A 20,351-nucleotide genomic window follows, 5' to 3' on the forward strand; every position below is an offset into this window, starting at 1 on the left:
GGAAGAAATGTGTGTGTGTGTGTGTGTGTGTGTGTGTATGTGTGTGTGTGTGTGTGTGAAAAAGAGAAAGAAGGAAACATCAAAAGAGACAAATAGAGGAGGAGACACGCGAGAGGAGACAGAGAGAATCACAGAAAAGCAATCAGGCCAATAGCGAGAAGAGGGACGGGAGCGAGAGGAGCAGGAGGAGGGGAGTAAAAACAAAATAATTAGGGAAGAGGAGACCAGACAGAGCAGCCATCAGAGCTTCAAGACATAGATCACTGCTGGGACAACCCAGAACGCCAGCGAGCCAGGAGCTGAGTCTGCCCGGCTTGGGGCAGGAGGAGATGGGGAGGGGCTGCTCCCCTCCTATTCCCGCCCCCCCACCCATCCACCCTTCCATCCGCCCTCCCCCCCTACCTCCACCACGCCGCACCCCGTCCCCAGGCGGGCCTACACTGTCCAGCCAGAGAAGAGATCTCATTTCCCTCGCCCCTGCCCTCATATGCATATTTAATGAAGCAGCCAATGGAAGGAGAGGACGAGACCAGGCGGGGCGGGGCGTGGGCGGGGCTCAGCGGACCCCACCCTGGGAGCTGCCCCCGGGAGGGGTCAGCCCTGTGGCAGATAGCGGATCGCGGAGCGGGGCGGGGCCGGCGGCCGGAGGGGCGGGGCCAAAAGTTTCCTGCCCAACTTTCGCTGCCTCCTTTCCTCCGCCCGCGCGCGCCCCGGGCTGCAGTCGGGGGGGAGGCGGCGGTGGCAGCGGCTGCGGGCAGCGCGCGCGGGGCGCGGGGCCGCCAAGGCGATCGCCATCCGGGCTCGGGCAGCTGGCAGTGGGCAATACAGGCTCCCCGGTGCCCGCCCCTCCGCCGGGAGGGGGGCGCGAGCGGGCGGCCGGGGAGGGGCCGGCACCGCCGCGGCAAAAATGAGCCTGCTGTCGGCCATCGACACGAGCGCCGCCTCGGTGTACCAGCCGGCCCAGCTGCTCAACTGGGTCTACCTGTCGCTGCAGGACACGCACCAGGCTAGTGCCTTCGATGCCTTCCGGCCCGAGCCTCCCGCTGGCGCCGCGCCCCCGGAGCTGGCCTTCGGCAAGGGCCGCCCCGAGCAGCTGGGCTCGCCCCTGCACTCCAGCTATCTCAACAGCTTCTTCCAGCTGCAGCGCGGAGAGGTGGGTGCCCCCGCGCGCCCCCGCCCTGCGCCCCTCGGCTGTGCCAGACCCTTTCCCAACTGTCCTCGCATCGCCCCGGGCGGCCCGGCTGGGCTGGGCTTCCAACGACTCCGACAACCTTGTGGCCCCAGGTCCCTGGGGGCGTCGGGGGAAGAGTGTCGCTACGTCCTGGGCTGAAGCAGCTCCGACCTGAGCAGGCCCCCACCCCACCCCCGATCACCCTCTTCTCCCAGCTGAGAACCCAGGGTGTTCTCCGGATTTTTTCCAGACAGCTGGGGTGCGGCCAGGGCGGGGAACCCCTTCCAAGTGTCTTTTCCCTTGTCCAATCCTGTCTCCCTTCTGGCCACCGCTACTAGCTGGGATCTAAGAGCGCAGATCCTGCCCTGTCTGAACTCTGGGAGGGCCTACCATCTTTTCTCTTCAGACCTTCACGATTCCTCATCCGACAGCGCCCTGGAGGGGCAGTAACTTGGCTCAGTGTGCTTTTCTTGTGGCTTCCATTTGGGGACACCTCCCCCTACCCCCAAGATCCATCTTCCAGCTGCTCGTCCTTCCCCCAGCCACATAGGAAGTGGTTTTTGAGGACTTGACCCTCCGCCGACTGCTGCTGTCCCCTGGCTCTCCCAGCCTGGAAGGAAATGAAAGGGAAATCCTTAGAGCTCTCTGGGGGTTGTGGGGGGCTAGATAGAGGGGAGGGTTCCAGCCACTGGCCACTTCTCCAGGAACCTCTGTGTGTCACAAAATCTGTCTGGTTGGTGGATCCAGTTACAAAGTCTACTGGGCAGCGTCTTCTTCCCAGCAAGATAAACACACAGATTGCCATGACCTCCAACTCTTTTTGAGGGGTCTTCTGCAAGGCCTTCTCAAGAGTTGGTTTCTCTCTCCTGCTGGATTCCTCCTCCTGCACCCCCACTCCAGCTTCATTTGGAATTGAAGACACCCTCTCTGGCTTTCACCAGCTTCCTTTGTCGCTGATCTCTGCCAAGGTGCAGAAGGGTGGGGGATGGGGAAGGGGGAGCAGGAGGGGGTCACTTTCCGTTTCCTTTGGAGCCCCAAATAGGGTGGGAGGCAGTTTGTGTATGATTGGGTGTACATGCCAGGAAGGAGTGTGGATAGAAGATCACTCTTTCTAGTTTCATATATATATGTTCAACTCTGCCTTTATTTACAGTGTGTGGGGCGGGGGATCTGTGGACACATAAAACTGCCCTGTTGAGCAGTGGGGTGGAATTGGTATGGGGCGACTGGGCATGGTTGAGGGAGATGAGACGGAGAAGGTACCCCATAGTGCCAGACAGAAGCTTTTGTATGCCAAAGCTCTTATAAACTGTAAAGTTCCCCACTCTGCATATAAGAATGTTTCTTGGTTAGGGAGTTTTCCTTCTTGTAAGAGACTTTGGGGCCTCCTCAGGTGACCAGTGACTTTGGAGGACAGTTCCGTGGAGTGTTTCTTTAGTGCCTGGGTCTTTCCCTGTTGTTTATTCTCTTCCCAGACATTTGTTAAGCTGGAATGGGGGAGGTGGGGCTGGGCCTTCAAAGCCACAGGCTAGAGGAAGCCACAGATAAGTAGGCAGACAATCTGTGGGAATGGTGGCTGATTGGATGGGGTGGGGAGGGGGGGGTGAGTGCTGTCTTGGTAAGTGATTGATTGGATGGTGGATGGCTGCAAGAGGGTATGCCCTCAAGGGTGAACGCTCACTCCGGGAGGAGGTGACATGGCCCACTGATCAACTAGGGTCCCTAATCAGCCTCTGTTAGCCTCCCTCTGCTCCCACCCTAGGCTGGCCTTGTCCCTCACCTGTGGATCTCTACTCCTGGGAGTTTGGGGCCATCAGGAGTCTCCCATGGGAATGGGATGCCCTGCCTGCTTTTGAATATCTCTGCCCTCTAGGATCCCAGCTGTGGCTCAGTGAGTTCTTCCTCCTTTCACTTCAGTACTGCGTGCCTCAGTTTCTCCCAGAAAGGGCACACGGTGGAATAGGCAAGTAGATTTTGAGAACACTGTTGGAGATATGTCTCTCATATCTTTTTTTTTTTTCTTTTTTCTTTTATTGATGCCAGTACTAGGGCTTGAACTCAGGGCCTTAGCTTGTCCATTCAAGGCTGTATTCTCCCACTTAAGCATAGCACTACTTCTGGCTTTTTTGCTGGTTGATTAGAGATAAGCATCTCATGGACTTTTCCTGCCTAGGCTGGTTTCAAACCATGATCCTCAGATCTCAGCCTCCTGAGCAGCTAGGATAACAAGCATGAGCCACTGGTACCCAGCTGTCTCATGATCCTGTCTCTCTCTGGGCCTTGGCTTACCCCTCTGGTAGATTTTATCTCTGCTTGTCCTCAGGGTGGTGTGTCTCACACTGAAGACCTGCACCATTCAGAGAACATGGGCCTGCGGACAGCCTGAGCCCAAGGAGCGTCCAGGGGCTTCTTATGGTCCCAGGCCAGCAGCTTCCTTGGAGGGCTGGGGGGCTCTGGCTGCTGACTTCCAGGAGGTTGTATTAACTTCAGTCTTCCTTGTCCACACCCCCACCCCCTTGGCCTCGTAAACCCTCTCCCGAGCCCCACTTGTGTGTTTGGGGACAGGCCTTTCCTACGTCCAGGCTTAGCTGGTAACCTAATATGGTTCCATGATAGCAACTGGCTGGGAAGACGGGAAGAGATGCCCCCCACTTCTGAGCCTCCAGGAGGCTGGATGTGGGGGCAGCACGTTCGATGTGGCTGGTGGAGACTCTTCAAAGGGACCCAAAGCCCAGGAGCGTTGCCATTCTGTGTGAGGCCTGGCAGGCCCAGTGGCAGTGCCTGTGGATGTGACTGGCATGCTGACCGCTGACCACAGCCTGTCTGTGCCAGCCCCTGTGCCAAGAGCCCACCCCCTCCCGCACCGCCCCCAGGCTGCTCCCTCCACAACAGAAAAACACCATGAATGCAGCTGGCACTGGGGGAGGTGAGGACACTGGGGGCACAGAAGCCCATTGTGCCCCTAGAACCTCAGCCCTGCAAGCTGAAGATAAGCCAAGGGTTCTGAGTGGCACTCTGGCCCTGGGAGCAGAGAGGGAAATGGGAGAGTTCACAGGCAAATATAGGAGAGAAAGTACCAGGAGTCACCCTAAAGCGGCCCCCGGTTCCTTGTGCAGTTTCTTAAAAGACTTCTGGGTCCAGAGAGGAGGCCTATGTGAACCTCACATTCAGAAACTCATCTGAGACTACTCTGCCTGCCTTTAGAGAGAGACTGCTGAGGGGGGGAGGAGGGGGAGGGGCTGGAAAATAGAGGGGGGGGGAGTTAGCTAAGCCCCTCCTCTCTCCCACCAGGTGCTCAGGAGAGGCAGTTGCTGCATGGGATCTTTCTTGCCAAGTTCTGTTTGGAATTTAAATTCCCAGCAGCAGTGGCTGTGGATTCTACCTCTGGAAAAGTAGAGTTAAGCATTACCTCTTGGGCCCCTTGCCAAAGAGCCTGTCCTCAAAGACTGTACCCAGCAGGCTTTAGGGTGGTTGATGGGGGTAGCTGGAAAGTATGGCCCTACTGTCAAGTGGCAACTACTTTGTGGATGTTTAAGGGAAGAGCTTTGGCAGTCAAATACATTTGGAAAGCATCATGCTCTGTCCTTCCCATGGACACTCAGTGCTCACTAGCTCAGTAAAGGCTCTGAGAAGTCCTACAATACAAAACAGGGCAATGATTCTTCCAGCCAAACATTTCTTCCAACGTCTCCAAGCCCAGAGACGCTCCACTGAGCCAAGCCAGACCTCTCCACCGTTGTGAAGCTCCAAATTTTAGCAAGTGCTCCCTTGAGAAGCAAACTTGAGTAAAGTCTGGGTCCTAGCACTCAGTCTTCAACATCACAGCCCCTTCCTCTTTGCTGTAGCCCTTCACCCATTGGATATTTGAGAATGGCAGCAAGTGTCACAAGATTTGACAGATGCTGGGTTTCCCAAGGCCTTCAACACAAACCTGGTCCTATTTATTTAGTGTGGAGATTGGGACTTGAACTCAAGGCTTCACTGTCCATTAGCTTTTTTGCTCAAGGCTAGTGCTTTACCAAGTAAGCCACAGCTCCCTTTCTAGCCTGTTAATTGGAGATAAAAGTCTCACCCATATTCCTGTCTGGTCTGGTTTTTGATTTGTGATTCTCAGATCTCAGCCTCCTGAGTAGCTAGCATTATAGTTGTGAACCACTAGAGCCTGGCCAGACCTGGTTCCTAGAACAGTTAAGGGAACAGCTTATAATGTCATACTCACCAGAGTCCCAACAAGACAATTTTCTAGGAGTTTGGATTTTGGATTTTCTGGGAGTTTGGACTTTTCTCCTGTGCCCATCGCTGGCTTAGATGAGTCAGCGGGTAGCCGGTGTGAATGTGTAGGATAAAGCCACATTTCTGCCTGAAGCTGGGAGGCAGGGAGGGCTGCCTGGTGGGGGTAGAATGGCCTAGAGGAAGCTGATATTGGTTCCCCATAGCCTTTGGTCTGTGTGAGATGGGAGGTGGGGGAGGTCCCTGGGTCTGGAAGGAATGGCCAGGCTAGCCCAGCTCAGGAAGATGTTCTAACTCCCGGGGAAGCCAAATGGTGACTCAGGCCCATCACTTGATGAGAGACTGTTAGAAGAGGCAGGCTAACCCTTCCTCTGTCAAGTTAAGTGGACTGGGTGAGTATTGGCTCAGAAAGAAGACCACACCTTGGGCCCCTTCTGAGTCAGGCAAAGGGGAAGCAGGCGTTAGTAATCGGTGATCAGTAGCACAGAGCTGGCACCATCAGCATCGAGGGCTGAGCCTTCGGGGATGGTGGCCGGTGGAGAACAGTCCCATGCTCATAGGCGAGGTTTTACTCTTGGATTCTTTTCCCTCTTTCCTTCTGGGAAGGCTCCCATTGTACAGAAAGCAAAACAGAGACCTGGAAAGTCACAGCAAGTCAGTGGCAGAGCTAGAGCTAAATCTTTCCTGCATTCTAGCCAGGAGTTGTCTCTGTAGTCCATCCTGCAGCTGAGCAGGTCCCCAGGTTAGCCCATACCTGGATTGTTCTCTGTATCACTGTCCAGGGCGTAATTACGCAGGGGCTCCCTGTCAATTTGCAATGCTTCTTACATTTTGCCCTAAGATTCCAATCTTTCTGGTAGTATTGGTTTTCTACCGAATTCTTGCTCTGGCTGGTCTGCTTTACCAGATAAGCAGTGGAAGTGGGCATTAACATTTGTATTGCTCCTGTCTTCCTATTACAGCCTGGGTGCTGCAGCTCTGTTGTCTAGAAGGAGAAACTAAGTCCCTTCAAGAGGAAGGTAGAATGCTTAGGGAGCTACAGATAGAACTAAAGTTGCAGCCTGGGATAGACAGGAGACTTACTGTGTCCTGTCACGTGTGTGTGTGTGTGTGTGTGTGGTAGGTGGAGGCGTGCAGTTTGCGACCCGTCCCTCTCAAGTCATATAGCAATACTTAGCAATACTTGAAGTTTCTAACATAGCCAGTGGCCCCCAGTGACCAAGTTTTGGTCCTAGCTATTGCCTTTTCCCACAATGCTATTCCCAGCTACTTTCCAACAGATCCACATGGATACTTTTCCTCTAAGTGGCTTTGCCTGGCTGGGGGGGGGGGGGGGGGCGCGGCCAGTGGCACTCCTCACTCCTCTTTCTGGCTGCTGTGGCCCTGTGGCAAGTATATTGTGATGTTCCTGGTACAGCCAATCTTCACAGCTGGTCCTTTTGGGCACCAGGCAATGGGTGGGTCCTTTCATAGCTAAGGTGCCAGTTCCCTGAGAGTAGAAATCCTGTCTCTTTTCAACTTAGCAGTATTGGTGCGGATGAGTGGGACATAGGAGGTTTTCAGTGAATGTCTGTGGTTGTCTGGGTAGGTGATTTGAGATCTACCCTCACTCGTGTCTAGACTTACAACCTTAGTCTCTTAGCCCCTGTGTTATCCCAACGAAGGCATGTTTATTGATTGCTCAGTTAATTTGGAATGAGCTGACTTAGGAGATGGTGAAACCCTGTCCCAAGCAGTGTCCTGGCAGAGGCTGAGCTGTGCTGATGGGCCTTACCTTGTTTGGTCATGAGTCTCTTTGAGAACCTGAAGACAGCCAGTGTTCCTGGTGTGAGCACAGCGAACACAGGTCTGAGAGTGATTGGGGGGTGGGGGAGGAGGGGCCGGAGGGCACGGCACTTTCAGGAAACAATGGGTCTCAGATCCAGGCCCCTGCAGAAGAGGCTGTAGGCACCAGTGCTGTCCTGGACTGCCTAAATTTCACTCTCAGATCCATGCATTTGCTTCCATTTGACAAACAAGCACTAGAAGCCAGAGGTACAGTCCCCAGGGCTTACACATTGACGGGGAAAAGGCAGGGAGTGGGAAGCCAGAGTATCTGTCAGGTGTGTGGACCTGAGCAGAGGCCAGGCCCCTTGAGTAGAGCCACAGGAAGAGAGGGTCTCCCTCGGGTCTGTGCAGCTCATCCTGCCACAACTCCCTTCTCCCCTACTCCCTCATCTTCTCCCCCATTCCTCCCCGCCCACTTTCTCACCAGAAGAACTTGGATGGGCTCTTCTGGTTTGAATTGTTTCTGGAACGTGGACTATGTGTATAGGAATTGTGTGCTTTTTTATGTACTGGATGAGCCCTCTAGGGTCACCACAGGGTCTCAGCCAGCCCTGCGCCATCCCCACCCACAGGCCAGACTTTGACCTTGGAAACCTGAGAGCACAGCCAAGGCTGACTTGGGTTGGGGAAGCCCTCAGTCAAGGTGTGGCTCATGCCTGGGCTGTCTCCTCTGCACGCCCTCCCTTGTCCAGCCCACATCCAGTCCACATCTGTCTCTGTCTGTGTGTATAGGGCATGTATGTGCTAGTCTCCAGACACGATCTAGGGGAAGGTGTGCAGATCCCCTTGGGAGACGGAGTAAGGTCCTTTGTGAGCTGAATGGTTTCTTGTGGGAGTGTGTGGTTGTGTCTGCAGGTGCATGCCCATCTGTGTGTGTGTGTGTGTGTGTGTGTGTGTGTGTGTGTGTGTGTGTATGTGAAAGAGAGGAGGGAGTGAGGGGAGATAAAGGGGTACAGTAGAATGGCTTTGGGGGACTCAGAAGGCATTTGTCCAGCTAACAAAAGGAACCCCACAGAGCTGTGAACTACAATCAGTGAGTCCTTCCTTTAGCGCCCCCCCCCCTTTACTTTTTCAGTCCAGGGAGCAGGACACCATGCCTTCTTCCAATCAAGCTCCTCAGGCTGCCCTGCCCACGGTGCAGCTCTGGGTGCTGCCTTGCTCTCCGCCCAGCTCTCCATCCCTGCCTGCTGTCTCTGCCACTCCTGCAGTCCTCTGTGCTGTCTCTGCGCAGCCCTCCTCTGCCTCTGGCCTACCCTCAGAAGAACCCGCTCACCTGTGCCAACTCTGTCCTGCCCCACAGGGCTCTCTGAATGCCCTGTGGGAGGGAGCCCTGCTTGGCAGGCTGGCTCTGGGGAGACGTGGATGCATCCCTGGAATTCTCTACTTCTGTAGTCCCTATTTCCAGAGCAGAACCATCCTCCCTATACCCCAGAGCAGCTGGGCTTCATCCTGCCAGTGCGAAGTCTTCCAGATGATGGTACACCTGGCCTTTTCCTCCAGCTCCTTCCATGGGGAAGTCAAGCCTTAAAGGCTTGAAGAGGGCCGACAGCAGGGGGGAGGGCCTGATATATAACTTGTCAATATATGCTGCCTGTGTTACCTTTGATAACTTATTCAGCCTCTCTGAGCCTAGTGTTCTGGCTTATGAAATGAGGCAGGCAGCACTCCTCTAGATGTGTGTGTGTGTGTGTGTGTGTGTGTGTGTGTGTGTGTGTGTGTGTGTGTGTGTGTGCGCCAGTACTGGAGCTTGAACTCAGGGTCTCACACTTCTGCTTGGGTTTTTCACTTGAGTCACACCTCCACATCTTTTTTTTTTTTTTTTTTTTGCTTGTTACTTGGAGGAAAGACTCTGGGATTTGTCTGCCTGAGCTGGCTTTGAACCAGGATCCTCAGATCTCAGCCTCCCGAGTAGCTATAATTCTAGGCATGAGCCATCAGCACCTGGCCTCAACTAACGTCCTTATTGGGTCTTAAGAAAGGGAAAGGAGGTAGTCTAATATATGATACTTCACACTGTTCAAACGAACTAGTGTTTTTCTGTCCCTTTTCCACTATCAACCAAGTGAGTACCTTGGAGAAGTTCCAGCACTGGGCAGGAGTCTCAATCTCTGTCCTCCAGGTGAGCTGCAAGGAACCTGTGCCTCCTGCTAGCTGGCTGCTGGGGCCACTGACCTGGGATGGAAGGAAATATGACCTGGAAGCTTCCCTTCACTACACCTAGAGATGCCTAGACAGTCTGAGACTTGGCCTGTTACTGCACAGGTCCAGAGACTCCCAAGCCCCTTGGGGCTGGGAACTCTTCACACCTAGTAATAAGTGCAGGAAAACCAGTCTGGAGCCACAGAAAGTCACAGAAGCTTGCGTTGAGGGACCTCCAGCCTCCTGGGAGAGATGGAGAGACATGCAGAGATTAAAGATTGCAGAGGGTCCCCAGGCAGTTGCAGATGGAGTTGAGCAGTGGTCCCTTGCCCCTAGACCAGGATAGGAGTGAGAGGGTCCAGAAGGTCCCTTAAGAAGCCAAGATCTATGGACAACTGGGCCTCAGGTACACTTGCATCTGCTGTTGTGTATGGTCCCTGGGCTCCTGAGGCCTGAGTTGGGGAAATGGTAGGTTTGAGACCATGTACAAGAGGTAGAGGTGGATCTGCAGTTGGTCCTGGAAGGAGAGAGGTTACATAGACACGAAGAAGGATATTCCAGAAGGTGGCCCTCTGGCCACAGATGATCAGAATAGTCACCTGCTGGCTGGGCTCTGGAGTGCCCCTCAGGGAGATGACAGTCTGCAGGAATGGTCACGTTTGCTCTCCTACTCTGCTGCTTCAAGCTGTGCTCAACTGCAGGAAACCCACGAGGCCAGGCCCTGCCCCATACTCCGACCCAACCTCTGCTCGGTGCAGTCCCCACAGGCCGTGGACATGGCCAGGACTTGCCTTTCACCTCCATGGCTCAAAGTCAAAACAAGGCTTTGGAGAGGAAACGGCTCACTGCCTCACCCGCCCTGCTCTGGCCAGGCAAGCTGGACTCCCAGCTCCCAATGCCTGCTCAGTCTGCATCTCTGAGCTTCTCTGGATCTCCCTTGCTCTATCTTGTCACAGACACCTTAGGTCAGGTTAGCTGACCATCCTGCCCTTTCAGCTCTAAGGTAGTGTTCTGTATTGAGCATGGGCTGGAGGCAGAGAGCTGAGGCAGCCACTGGGGACAGGCTGGAGGACACTGGAGGTCAGAGGCTGAGAAGAGGAGCTAGGGCCTCACCTCTCTTCCTGGAAGCTGCCTTTTGGAAGAGCAGATCTAGCACTTTCGGGAGGCAGTGACTAGGAGGGAAGAGGCCTCTGGCTCTTCCAGAGATGCGCCAAGAGGAGATGGGGGGCAGGGGATCGTGGCTACAAGACGGGAAAGAGGATTATTGAGGGTGTAATTAGTATACTTGTGGGCCTCCACCAAACTTCCCCTTCCTCTTGACAATTTGTGGCCAAAACAGTTCTGATTCCTTGTGGACTCACTTCAACTCTTATCCGGAAATTTTTTTTTTGTTTTAATAAAATAAATAAATAAGAGAAAGAAAGAAAAGGAAAAGGAAGAAAAACGAAGAGGGTTGTTATTTGTGAAATTGCATTTCCCAGCCATGAGAGTGAGTCACACAGCCTCTGAGCTTCAAGTTTCTTGTTTGGATGAACTTTTCTCTGACAGGCTGGGGCGATGGTGCTCCTCCTTGGGTCGATTGGGGGTGTGGGGGTGTGGGGGGAGAGCGTCTCAGTGAAGATAAGCAGAGGCCTGATGTCTGGAAAATTCCAGGCGCTTCTGACTAGAGGAGCCCAAGGCTGCTTATACCTGAGAAGTCTGAAAAATGTGGGTTCAGGCAGGGGAGGCCAGGGCAGGACCTAATTGTCTTAGACTTTCAGTTTGGGATGGTGGACAAGAAGCTCTGAGGTGGGTGTGGGGAATGATGGTTGCAGAACAGAGTGAAGCTCTGTGTGTGTGTGTGTGTGTGTGTGTGTGTGTGTGTGTGTGTGTGTGCAGGTATTGGGTATTGGGGTTTGAACTCAGGGCCTGGGCACCACCCTTTAGCTTTTTCACTCATAGCTAGCCACTTGAGCCTCATCTCCACTTCTGCCTTTTTGTTTTGCTGGTTAATGGAGATTAGAGTCTCATGGACTTTTTGGCCTGGGGTTGGCTTTAAATCACAATCCCTCAGACCTCAGCCTCCTGAGTCACTAGGATTAGAGGTGTGAGCCTGGGTTTGTAAATTCTCTTGATGCCAATGAACTGTACACTTTATAATCATGAAAGCACCAACCTCTGTTAGGGGTATCTTACCACATGCCCAAATCTGCCCACAGTCCCAAGCAGCTGCTCTGGTGGGAATAGGGTGGGGGTGGGAATCTGAGGTGGAGCCCAGAAAAGTCTTGCTTCCCAGATTCCCAGGTCATCCTATCCAAGTTTGGACACACTCATTTAATCTGTGAAATGGGGACGGTGACTCACTGAGCAGCTATCCCAGTGAGTGTAAAGTTTTCAGGGCTTGGCTGGTCTCTGTGGTCACCTGATCTAACCACCATTGGAGCTGTCTCCAGGTCCCATAAGGTGGCTACCATGGCCTTATTGCTTCAAGAATGGAATGCTGTGCCTTGCTCGGAGGGATGGCTCCAGCCTGGGCTGCTTGGGGCCTGGGAATGGGGGTGGAGGCTGGCTCAGTGCAGGCTGGTGCAGTATCTTTCTAGTCCTGGGTTTCATGGTGAACCAGACAGGCACAGTCATCAGGGCTCATAGAGTTCCCTTCCCTAAGCATTGGGGGATCCAGCTGTGGTGTATGTAAGAGGACACGGAGGCCCAGAGTGGGAAAAGACCTACCAGGGGCACACAGCAAGGGTGTTCTGAGGTACCACCTCAGTGGGACGGAGGCTGTCCTCTAGAAGCAGGAGGTAGGCCTCTAAAGACCGAACAGGGGAGGCTCATGTGGGTGCGGCTGCTCTGGTTGGGGGAGGGGAAGCACAGCCATAGCTCTCATCCCTCCCCTTCCTGCATAGGAAAGACTGGCCCCACTCTGGGCCCCTCTCTGTCCCCATCTTTTCCTTTTGTTTTCCCCTCTGGTCCTGGGGCTTGAACTCTGGGCCTGTCTGCTCTCTCTGAGCTTCTTTTGCTCAAGGCTCGCACTCTACCTCTTGAGCCACAGCACTATTTCCAGCTTTTTTGGTAGCTTATTGGAGATAAGAGTCTCATGGACTTTACTTCCTGGGCTGGCTTTGAACCATGATTCTCCGATCTCTGCCTCTTGAGTAGCCAGGATTAAAGCCGTGATCCACCAGTACCCAGCATGTCCCATCTTTTTAAGAGGCTGGGAGACTTCAAGAGCAAAGCCCCATCTCCCCCATCAGACTCACTCTCCCTACCAAAGTCCATAGCTTGCTCTTGCTGGTCGTGGGCACCTACGTTGGAGTCAGGGGATTTCCCAAACCCTGTGCTCAGAATTGCTATGGACCTTTCTGGGGACCCATGGCCATTCTGTGTCAGCCCCACCTTCGCTAAATTCCAGTGTGCCAGGCCGCCTGGAGCCCGTGATTCCTATAAATAGAGGCTGTATACACCAGCCTCAGCAAGATGTCTGGTTCCTGTCATGCAGAGGTGGAAGAGGTGGCACTCTTCTCTCCTCTGGCTCCCAGAGGAATGGCTGGCTGGCCTGGGCAGGGCTTCCAAATAGGCCTGTGTGTGTGTGTGTGTGTGTGTGTGTGTGTGTGTGTGTGTGTGTGTGTGTGTGTGTGTGTGTACAGGAGACCAGGCAGGGGCTGGACCACAAAAATGGAAGCCATGCTGCAAGCCCAGGTACCTTTTCCTTGCCAGATGAGGAAACTGAGTCAGCAGTGATTCTACTAGTCAGTGGCACAGTCCTACATTTGACAGGCTGCTTTCTGTGATCCTGTCTTAGCTCATCATCATGTGAAAAGGAGCAACAGTAATGAGCTAGGGGCTGGTGGCTCACACCTGTAATCTTAGCTACTCAGGCAGCTGAGGTCGGATAGAGGATCCCAGTTCAAAGCCAGCTCAGGCAGACAAATCTGAGCGACTCTACTCCCTAGTTAACCAGCAAAAAAAAAAAAAAAAAAAGCTGGAAATGGGGGTGTAGCTCAAGTGGTAGAGCACCAGCCTTGAGCAAAAAAGCTAAGTGTATGAGGCCCTGAGTTCAAGTCCCAGTAGCACATACGCCCACACTCACACACGTACTCTCTTACACATACACACACTATTAATGGTAACAATAATAATAGTTATAATAGTAATCATTGCTCTGTTCTGAAGTTCCTAGGCCAGGCATGACATACAGCAAGCACACTATTGCATGACCTCATTTTAGCCTCCTGGAAACCCTATGGGTAGGTATCACTAGTTATAGAGAGGGCTAGTAAGGCCCAATGTGGCTGACTGGTTTGTCCAAGGACACAAAGTAGACTTAGGATTTGTACTCAGGATCCCAGGGTGAGTTGAAACCTCATGGTATTCCCATATGCTGTGGAAGAGGGAGGTAGAAATCACCCAAGGGGAGGCCTTGGCCAAAACTGAGTCTTTGTCCCTCACAGGCTCTGGGCAACAGCGTGTACAAGAGTGCCTCACCCTACGGCTCCCTGAACAACATCGCAGACGGCCTCAGCTCCCTCACCGAACACTTCTCCGACCTGACTCTCACCTCTGAGGCCCGCAAGCCCAGCAAGCGGCCCCCACCCAACTACTTGTGCCACCTGTGCTTCAACAAAGGCCACTACATCAAGGACTGCCCCCAGGTAAGGCAGCCCTGGCTCATGAAAGGACTCTGAGCATGCCTGGATGATCAGGGAGGAGCACTGCTCAGCGGTTAGCAGGGTACGGTGCCCTTCCACCCTGGGCCTCTCCCTTTGCTGTCCTTCAATCTCTTTGGCTGGTGAGACAAGACTGACTGGTGTAGACAGGACAGAGGAGGCCTCTGCTGCTTGATCAGCAATCTGAATGGGAGATTCTGGATCCAAGTTACCCCCCCCCCCACACACACACACACAACAGTGAGATTCGAGGCCTCCAGATCGCCACCAGTTTCTCTGCAGGGTGAGTTCCCTGGTGGTGGGCAGGATGGGGGCCAGCAGCTCTGGAGGCTACATCTGCTTGCACTCACCAGGAAGGAATGCAGGCTCAGGGCCAGGAATCCAGATGTGCACCCCCCCATCTCTGCTTCTTCAGCCTGCAACAGGACAGATGAGGAGTCCCGGCACACGTCTGGGCAAAGGCCTTGGGCCATGAGGGGCTGAGCATCTTTCTCAGGGTTGGGATGCCTTAGGGAGATGGTGGGTCCTGAAGGATCCTTTGTGACAATGTGTGAGGAAGCAGTGATCCCTGTTCTAGGTGGCTTATGTCATCCTGGGGCTAGGAGGGGGCAGCTGTCTTGTAAAGCACCTCAGTTTGTAGCTATCATTTTGTTTTTACATATATATGCATATATATATATATACATATATATATATATAATCTTCCAGGCTAAAAAATAATAATGTGGCTAGTGGTTTGATTTCATATACGTAATAGCAATGGAATCCTAGAGACTGAAAATCTGTGTCCATTACCCTCCAGCTGTTAAAAGCTGAGTGTAGCTGGTAGGGAGGGGCTGGGCCCAGGAGCGTGCCCCCCGCCCAGAGGTATTTGCTGCTCATCAGAGCCCCACTTTCAAGGACTGCACCAGACAGGCTTTAGTCTTTGGTGCTTAAAATATAGGCCCGGCACAGTCCCCCTCAAGGGCTCCATCCAAGGGACTTGTTAGAAATTCAGAATCCGAGGCTCACCCCAGCATACATGTGTGTCATATGTATGTGGTTCTGCACAGCTGGACTTGCATGGTAGGGGCTGACCCACTAATACTGGTCCTTGATCCTGTATCCCCTACTCCTGTTTCCTCCTCAATAGAGGTCAGAAGGAAGAAACACTTTTTTATTTGTTTGTTTTTTGGTTGATCATGGGGCTTGATCCCTGAGCTTTTGTGCTCAAGGCTAGCACTCTCCCGCTGTGAGCCACAGCTCCACTTCCATTTGTGTGTGTGTGTATGTGTGTGTGTGTGTGTGTTTGATTGAAGCTAAGAATCTTATGGACTTTTCTACCAAGGCTGGTTTTTAACTGTGATCCTCAGATCTCAGCTCCTGAGGAGCTATTACAGACATGAGCCATCAGCCCTGGGCACAAGAGACCCTTGTGTGTGTGTGTGTGTGTGTGTGTGTGTGTGTGTGTGTGTGTGTGCGTGCGTGTGTACTGATACTGGGGCTTGAATTCAAAGCTTCATACTGTTGCATGACTTTTTTGATCAAGGCTAGCACTCTACTACTTGAGCGATGCCTCCACTTTTGGCTTTCTGCCATGTAATTGGAGGTAAGAGTCTTATGAACTTTTCCTGCTTGGGCTGGCTTTGAACCTCAGTTCTCGTATTTCAGCCTCCCGAGTAGCTAGGATTACAGGCATGAGCCACTCACACTTGGCACATGAAGCATTTGATATAAGGGGCCCTCAGAAGAGACAGAGTCTTTACCCTGTTCTAGGACTTTGGCTGAGGAGGGCAGTGGTGACTCTGGTTCTCAAGGATCTGCCCGTGGTTTGCCAACCAAGAGCTCATGGGCATTGTGGTTCACAATTCCCTCATCCCCTCCTGCTTGGCCTGGGAAGTGAGTAGAGTGGAATTTGCCCCAGGGAAGAGGAGAAGGGCCGTGTGCAGAATGTATCTCTGTGATTTCATGCACTGCTCACCACCTCCCAGAGTCTATGAACTGCTTTATTCTGCAAGGTGAAACAGGAGCTTTAAGCAGGGAAGGAACTCCACGGACAGTGGAACTGGTTGGGAGAGATGTGAGGGCCTGTCAACAGGCCAGGCCAGAAGACTTCTAAATGTCAGGACCAAGTTGGGGGGAGGAGGAGGTTAATCACTACTATTTCTTCTTTTCTTCCTCCACCTTTTTCCTTCTTCTCCTTCCCTTTCTCCTTCTCCTTCCTCTTCCTCCTCCTCTTCCTCTTCTTTTTCCTCTTCCATTTCCTCCATGTTCTCTTCCTCCTCCTCCTTCTCCTCCTGTACTAGTGTTTGGACTCAGGGCCTCATGCTCACTATGCTGGCACTTTACCACTTGAGCCACATACTTCCAACCCTTTTTACTTCAGTTATTTCTTAGATAGGGCTTCAGGTTTTTGCCAGGCCTAGCAAGCCTGGACAGAGATCTTCCATGTAAGAGGAATCACCTGCACAGGCCACCATGTCAGCTTCTTGGTTGAAGTGGTATTTTGATAACTCTTAGACTAGGCTGACCTTGAATCATGCCTCTGGAGTCACTGGAATTACAGGCATAAGCCACCACATCCGGCCTGGTTCTTTCATTTATTTCCGTTTACTTTTTTTGAGATGAGGTCTCAATGTGTAGCAAAGAGTACTTTTGAATTCACAATCCTCCTGCCCCTGCCTCTCAAGTGCTGGGGTTACAGGTATGCACACCCACATCAGACTGGGCTGGTTCTTCTTTTATATGGCTTGCTTTTAACTCCATAGCAGCAGTAGAAGTTGGGTCTTTGTCTTATTGGATGTCTGAGGGTTTATAATGCTGGGCTATCAGGCAGCATGTGTGTGAGAACTTGGAATCTTAGTGTGTACTGTCTCCCTAGATCAACTAGCTATACCAGCCCCAAGCTGAGACACCCCCCCCCCCCACACACACACACATACACACACACCATGGTCTGTGTAGTCTGGCTGAGTTTGGCAGCATAAAGCTTTTCGATCCTCCCCATCTGAAACCTGAGTCTGTATGGGATTCCTGAAGACCCAAGGATGCCCTGCTTCCTGGATGGAATGAGGCGAATGGGAGCACTAGCACCCAGGAATGCTTGAGAATGCAAGACAATCATTCTGGGAGAGAGTTGGGATCTTCCTAGCTCTGCTTCCCATGTAGGTTAGATCACAGGCTATGCCCAACAATGTCCTTCCTTTTTGTTTTTGTCAGTCATGGGGCTTAAACTCTGGGCCTAGGAACTGTCCCTCAGCTTTTCAGCTCAAAGCTAACCCTCTCCCATTGAGCCACAACATCACTTCTGGCTTTTTCTGCTTATGTGGTGTTGAGGAATCGAACCCAGGGCCTCATGCATGCAAGGCAAGTGCTCTACCACTGAGCCACCTTCCCAGCACCCCCTTCCTTTCTTTCTTTCTTTTTTTTTTGGTCGGTAGTGGGGCTTGAATTCTGGGCCTGGGCGCTGTCCCTCAGCTCTTCAGCTCAAGGCGAGCACTCTACCACTTGAGCTACAGCACCACTTCCGGTTTTCTGGTGGTTTATTGGAGATAGGAGTCTCACGGTCTCTCCTGCCCGGGCTGGCTTTGAACCGCGATCCTCAGATCTCAGCCTCCTGAGTAGCTAGGATTACAGGCGTGAGCCACCAGCGCCCGGCCCCCTTCCTTTCTTAATGCAAACGTTTATGTCTTACAAAATGTGGCTAATACTTCTCTTTTCTCTCTCCTTTGGGTCATGAAGAAGTACCTGACCAGGTACTGGTTATTTTGGAAGGCTGGGATTTATTTGGATAATGCCCACCGCTTATCTGACTAGAATCTCAAGGGTCAGGGACATAATGCAAGCCCATGACTCCTTATCCAACAGGTGCTCAGCATGCATCTTCCAGATAGGATAGATAGGGTGACAAAGCTTCTATAAACCATGGATAGGGACCTGTATTTCAAGTGAAATATTATCTAGGAGCTCAACATATAAAAGTTGGATGCTTATTACTTTTTCAGTAACAGATTGAAGCATAATTCATTCACCATACAATTTGCCTGTATAAAAATGTGTAATACAGTTAGGTGCTGGTGGCTCACACCTATAATCTTAGCTCTAAGGATCACAGTTCAAAGCCAGCCCAGATAGTACGTCTCTTATCTCCAATTAACCAGCAAAACCAGAAGTAGCAGTATGGCTCAAGTAGTAGAATATCAGCCCTGAGAAAAAAGCCAGGCAAGAGTGCCAAGCCCTGAGTTCAAGTCCTTGTACTGGCACAAAAATAAAAATAAATAAATAAATAGAATGTGTAATGCAATTATTCTCATTCTATTCAAAGACTTGCGCAACCATCACTACCAGTTAGAGAATATTTTTATAAAGTCTACAAAGAACTCAATGCTTTTATAGATATCACCTCCACACCTTCCACCCCTTGGCAACCACTTTTCTTTCCTTTCCTTTTCTTTTCTCCTTCCTTCCTTTCTTCTTCTCTCTCTCTCTCTCTCTCTCTTTCTTTCTTTCTTCCTTTCTTTCCATCTGTCTTCTTTGGTGCCAGTTCTGGAGCTTCAACTCAGAACTTGGGCTCTGTTCTGAGCATTTGTGCTTAAGGTCTAGTGCTCTACCACCACTTGAACCATAGGGCCACTTCCAGGCTTGGGCCTGGTTCAAACTGTGATCCTCAGATCTCAGCCTCCTTAGTAGTTAAGATTACAGACATGAGTCACAGGCCCTTGGTAGCGACTACTTTTCTACTTCCTCTTCCTCTTTGAACTGATTTTTGTCTGCTCTGGACATCTCATGTAAGTGGAAACTCCCAATAGGGGGACTTTTGTGACTGGCTTTTAAAAAAAAAATACTGTTATGTTCTCAGAGTTCATCTGTATCTGTGTCCTCAATAAGTAGAGAGTTCTATCATATTCTATTTTCTAAGAGAGATTTTGAAGAACTATCATTAATTCTTCTTCAGACATTTGGAATAACTACATTCTGGAGCCATCTGAGCCTAGACTTCCTGTTGTGGGTAGATCTTGGTGGCTATTCAATTTCTCTCCTTGTTCTGGATGAGTATTTTTAAAATAAGTTTTTTATTGTGAAAATATCGTACAGAGGGGTTACAATCACATGAGCAAGGTAATGAGTACATTTCTTATCAAGCATTGTTGCCTCCTCTTTTGTTTTTCCCCCTACCATCTCTTCCCTCCCATCTCCACAACTACATTCCTCCCCCCCCCCCCCCCCCGTAGGTTTTTGTTTTTGTTTTGCGTATTGGTCCTGGAGTTTGAACTTAGAACCTGGTGTTGCCCCTCAAGGCTAGTGCTCCATCCCCTGAGTCACAGCTCCACCTCTAGCTATTTTGGTGGTTAATTGGTCATAAGAGTCTCAAGGACTTCCCTGTATGGGCTGGCTTCAAACTATGGTTCTCAGATCACAGCCTCCTGAGTAGCTAGTATTACAGGCATGAGTCACCAGCACCTGGCATCTAGATGTGTTCTAATGTTGTTTTGTATTGAGTGTTTCTTACTATAGTTTGGGTATTTCTAGGAATTTGCTTCATCTGACTTGTCTAATTTAGTGATGTGCAAATGTGTATAGTATTCTCTTATAATATTTTTTTTATTTCTGTAAGGTCACTGATAAAGTTCCCCTCTTTCCTTCACAATTCTTGTAATTTGAGTCTTCTCTCTTTTTCTTGGACAGATCTAGCTGATGATTTGCCAATTGTGCTGAACTTTTCCAAGAATCAACTTTTGATTTAGTTGGTAGTTGTTTTTCTTTTCTCTGTTTCATGACTTGCCACTTGAATCTTTTTCTTAAATTGTGGTAAAATACACATAGCATAAATGTTATCATTGTAACCATTTTTAACTATACAGATCAGTGCTAGGAAATGCCATCCATCCACACAAAACTCTCTGTGACAGGGCTGGGAAGGTGGCTCAGTGGTAGAGCACTTGCCTTGCATGCATGAGGCCCTGGGTTCGATTCCTCAGCACCACATAAGAAAAAAGCCGAAAGTGGAGTTATGGCTCAAGTAGTAGAGCACTCGCCTTGAGCTGAAGAGCTGAGGGATAGCGCCCAGGCCCAGAGTTCAGGCCCCACGACCAGACCCCCCCCCCCCCCAAAAAAAAAAACAACTCTCTGTGACTTGTCTCTCTCTGTCTCTGTCTGCCGCCTCCTCACCCCCCTCCCCCCGCCTTGCTGATTTTGGGGCTTGAACTCAGAGTCTGGGTACTGTCCTTAGCTTTTTCATCCAAGGCTGGTACTCTACCATTTGAACCACACTCCACTTCTGGATTTTTGCTGGTTATAAGTAAGAGTCTCACAGATTTTTCTACTTTGACTCGCAGTCCTCAAATCTCAGCCTCCTGAGT

At 51.4% G+C, this 20,351-nt stretch overlaps 1 protein-coding gene across 1 annotated transcript in view; it reads left to right on the top strand.

Moving 5' to 3' along the window:
* Window positions 1-740: 740 nt before the first annotated feature.
* Zcchc24 (zinc finger CCHC-type containing 24) overlaps window positions 741-20,351 on the top strand; it is a 53,342-nt gene continuing 33,731 nt past the window's right edge. The window contains exons 1-2 of the mRNA XM_042690340.1: window positions 741-1,153; window positions 13,798-13,998. Of these exons, the coding sequence (XP_042546274.1) occupies window positions 908-1,153; window positions 13,798-13,998 (447 nt within the window). The 5' untranslated portion in view covers window positions 741-907. The remainder of the gene's footprint in view (window positions 1,154-13,797; window positions 13,999-20,351) is intronic.

The sequence above is a fragment of the Dipodomys spectabilis genome, unplaced genomic scaffold, assembly GCF_019054845.1.
Source record: "Dipodomys spectabilis isolate Male_0828 unplaced genomic scaffold, ASM1905484v1 ptg000136l, whole genome shotgun sequence".
NCBI lineage: Eukaryota > Metazoa > Chordata > Mammalia > Rodentia > Heteromyidae > Dipodomys > Dipodomys spectabilis.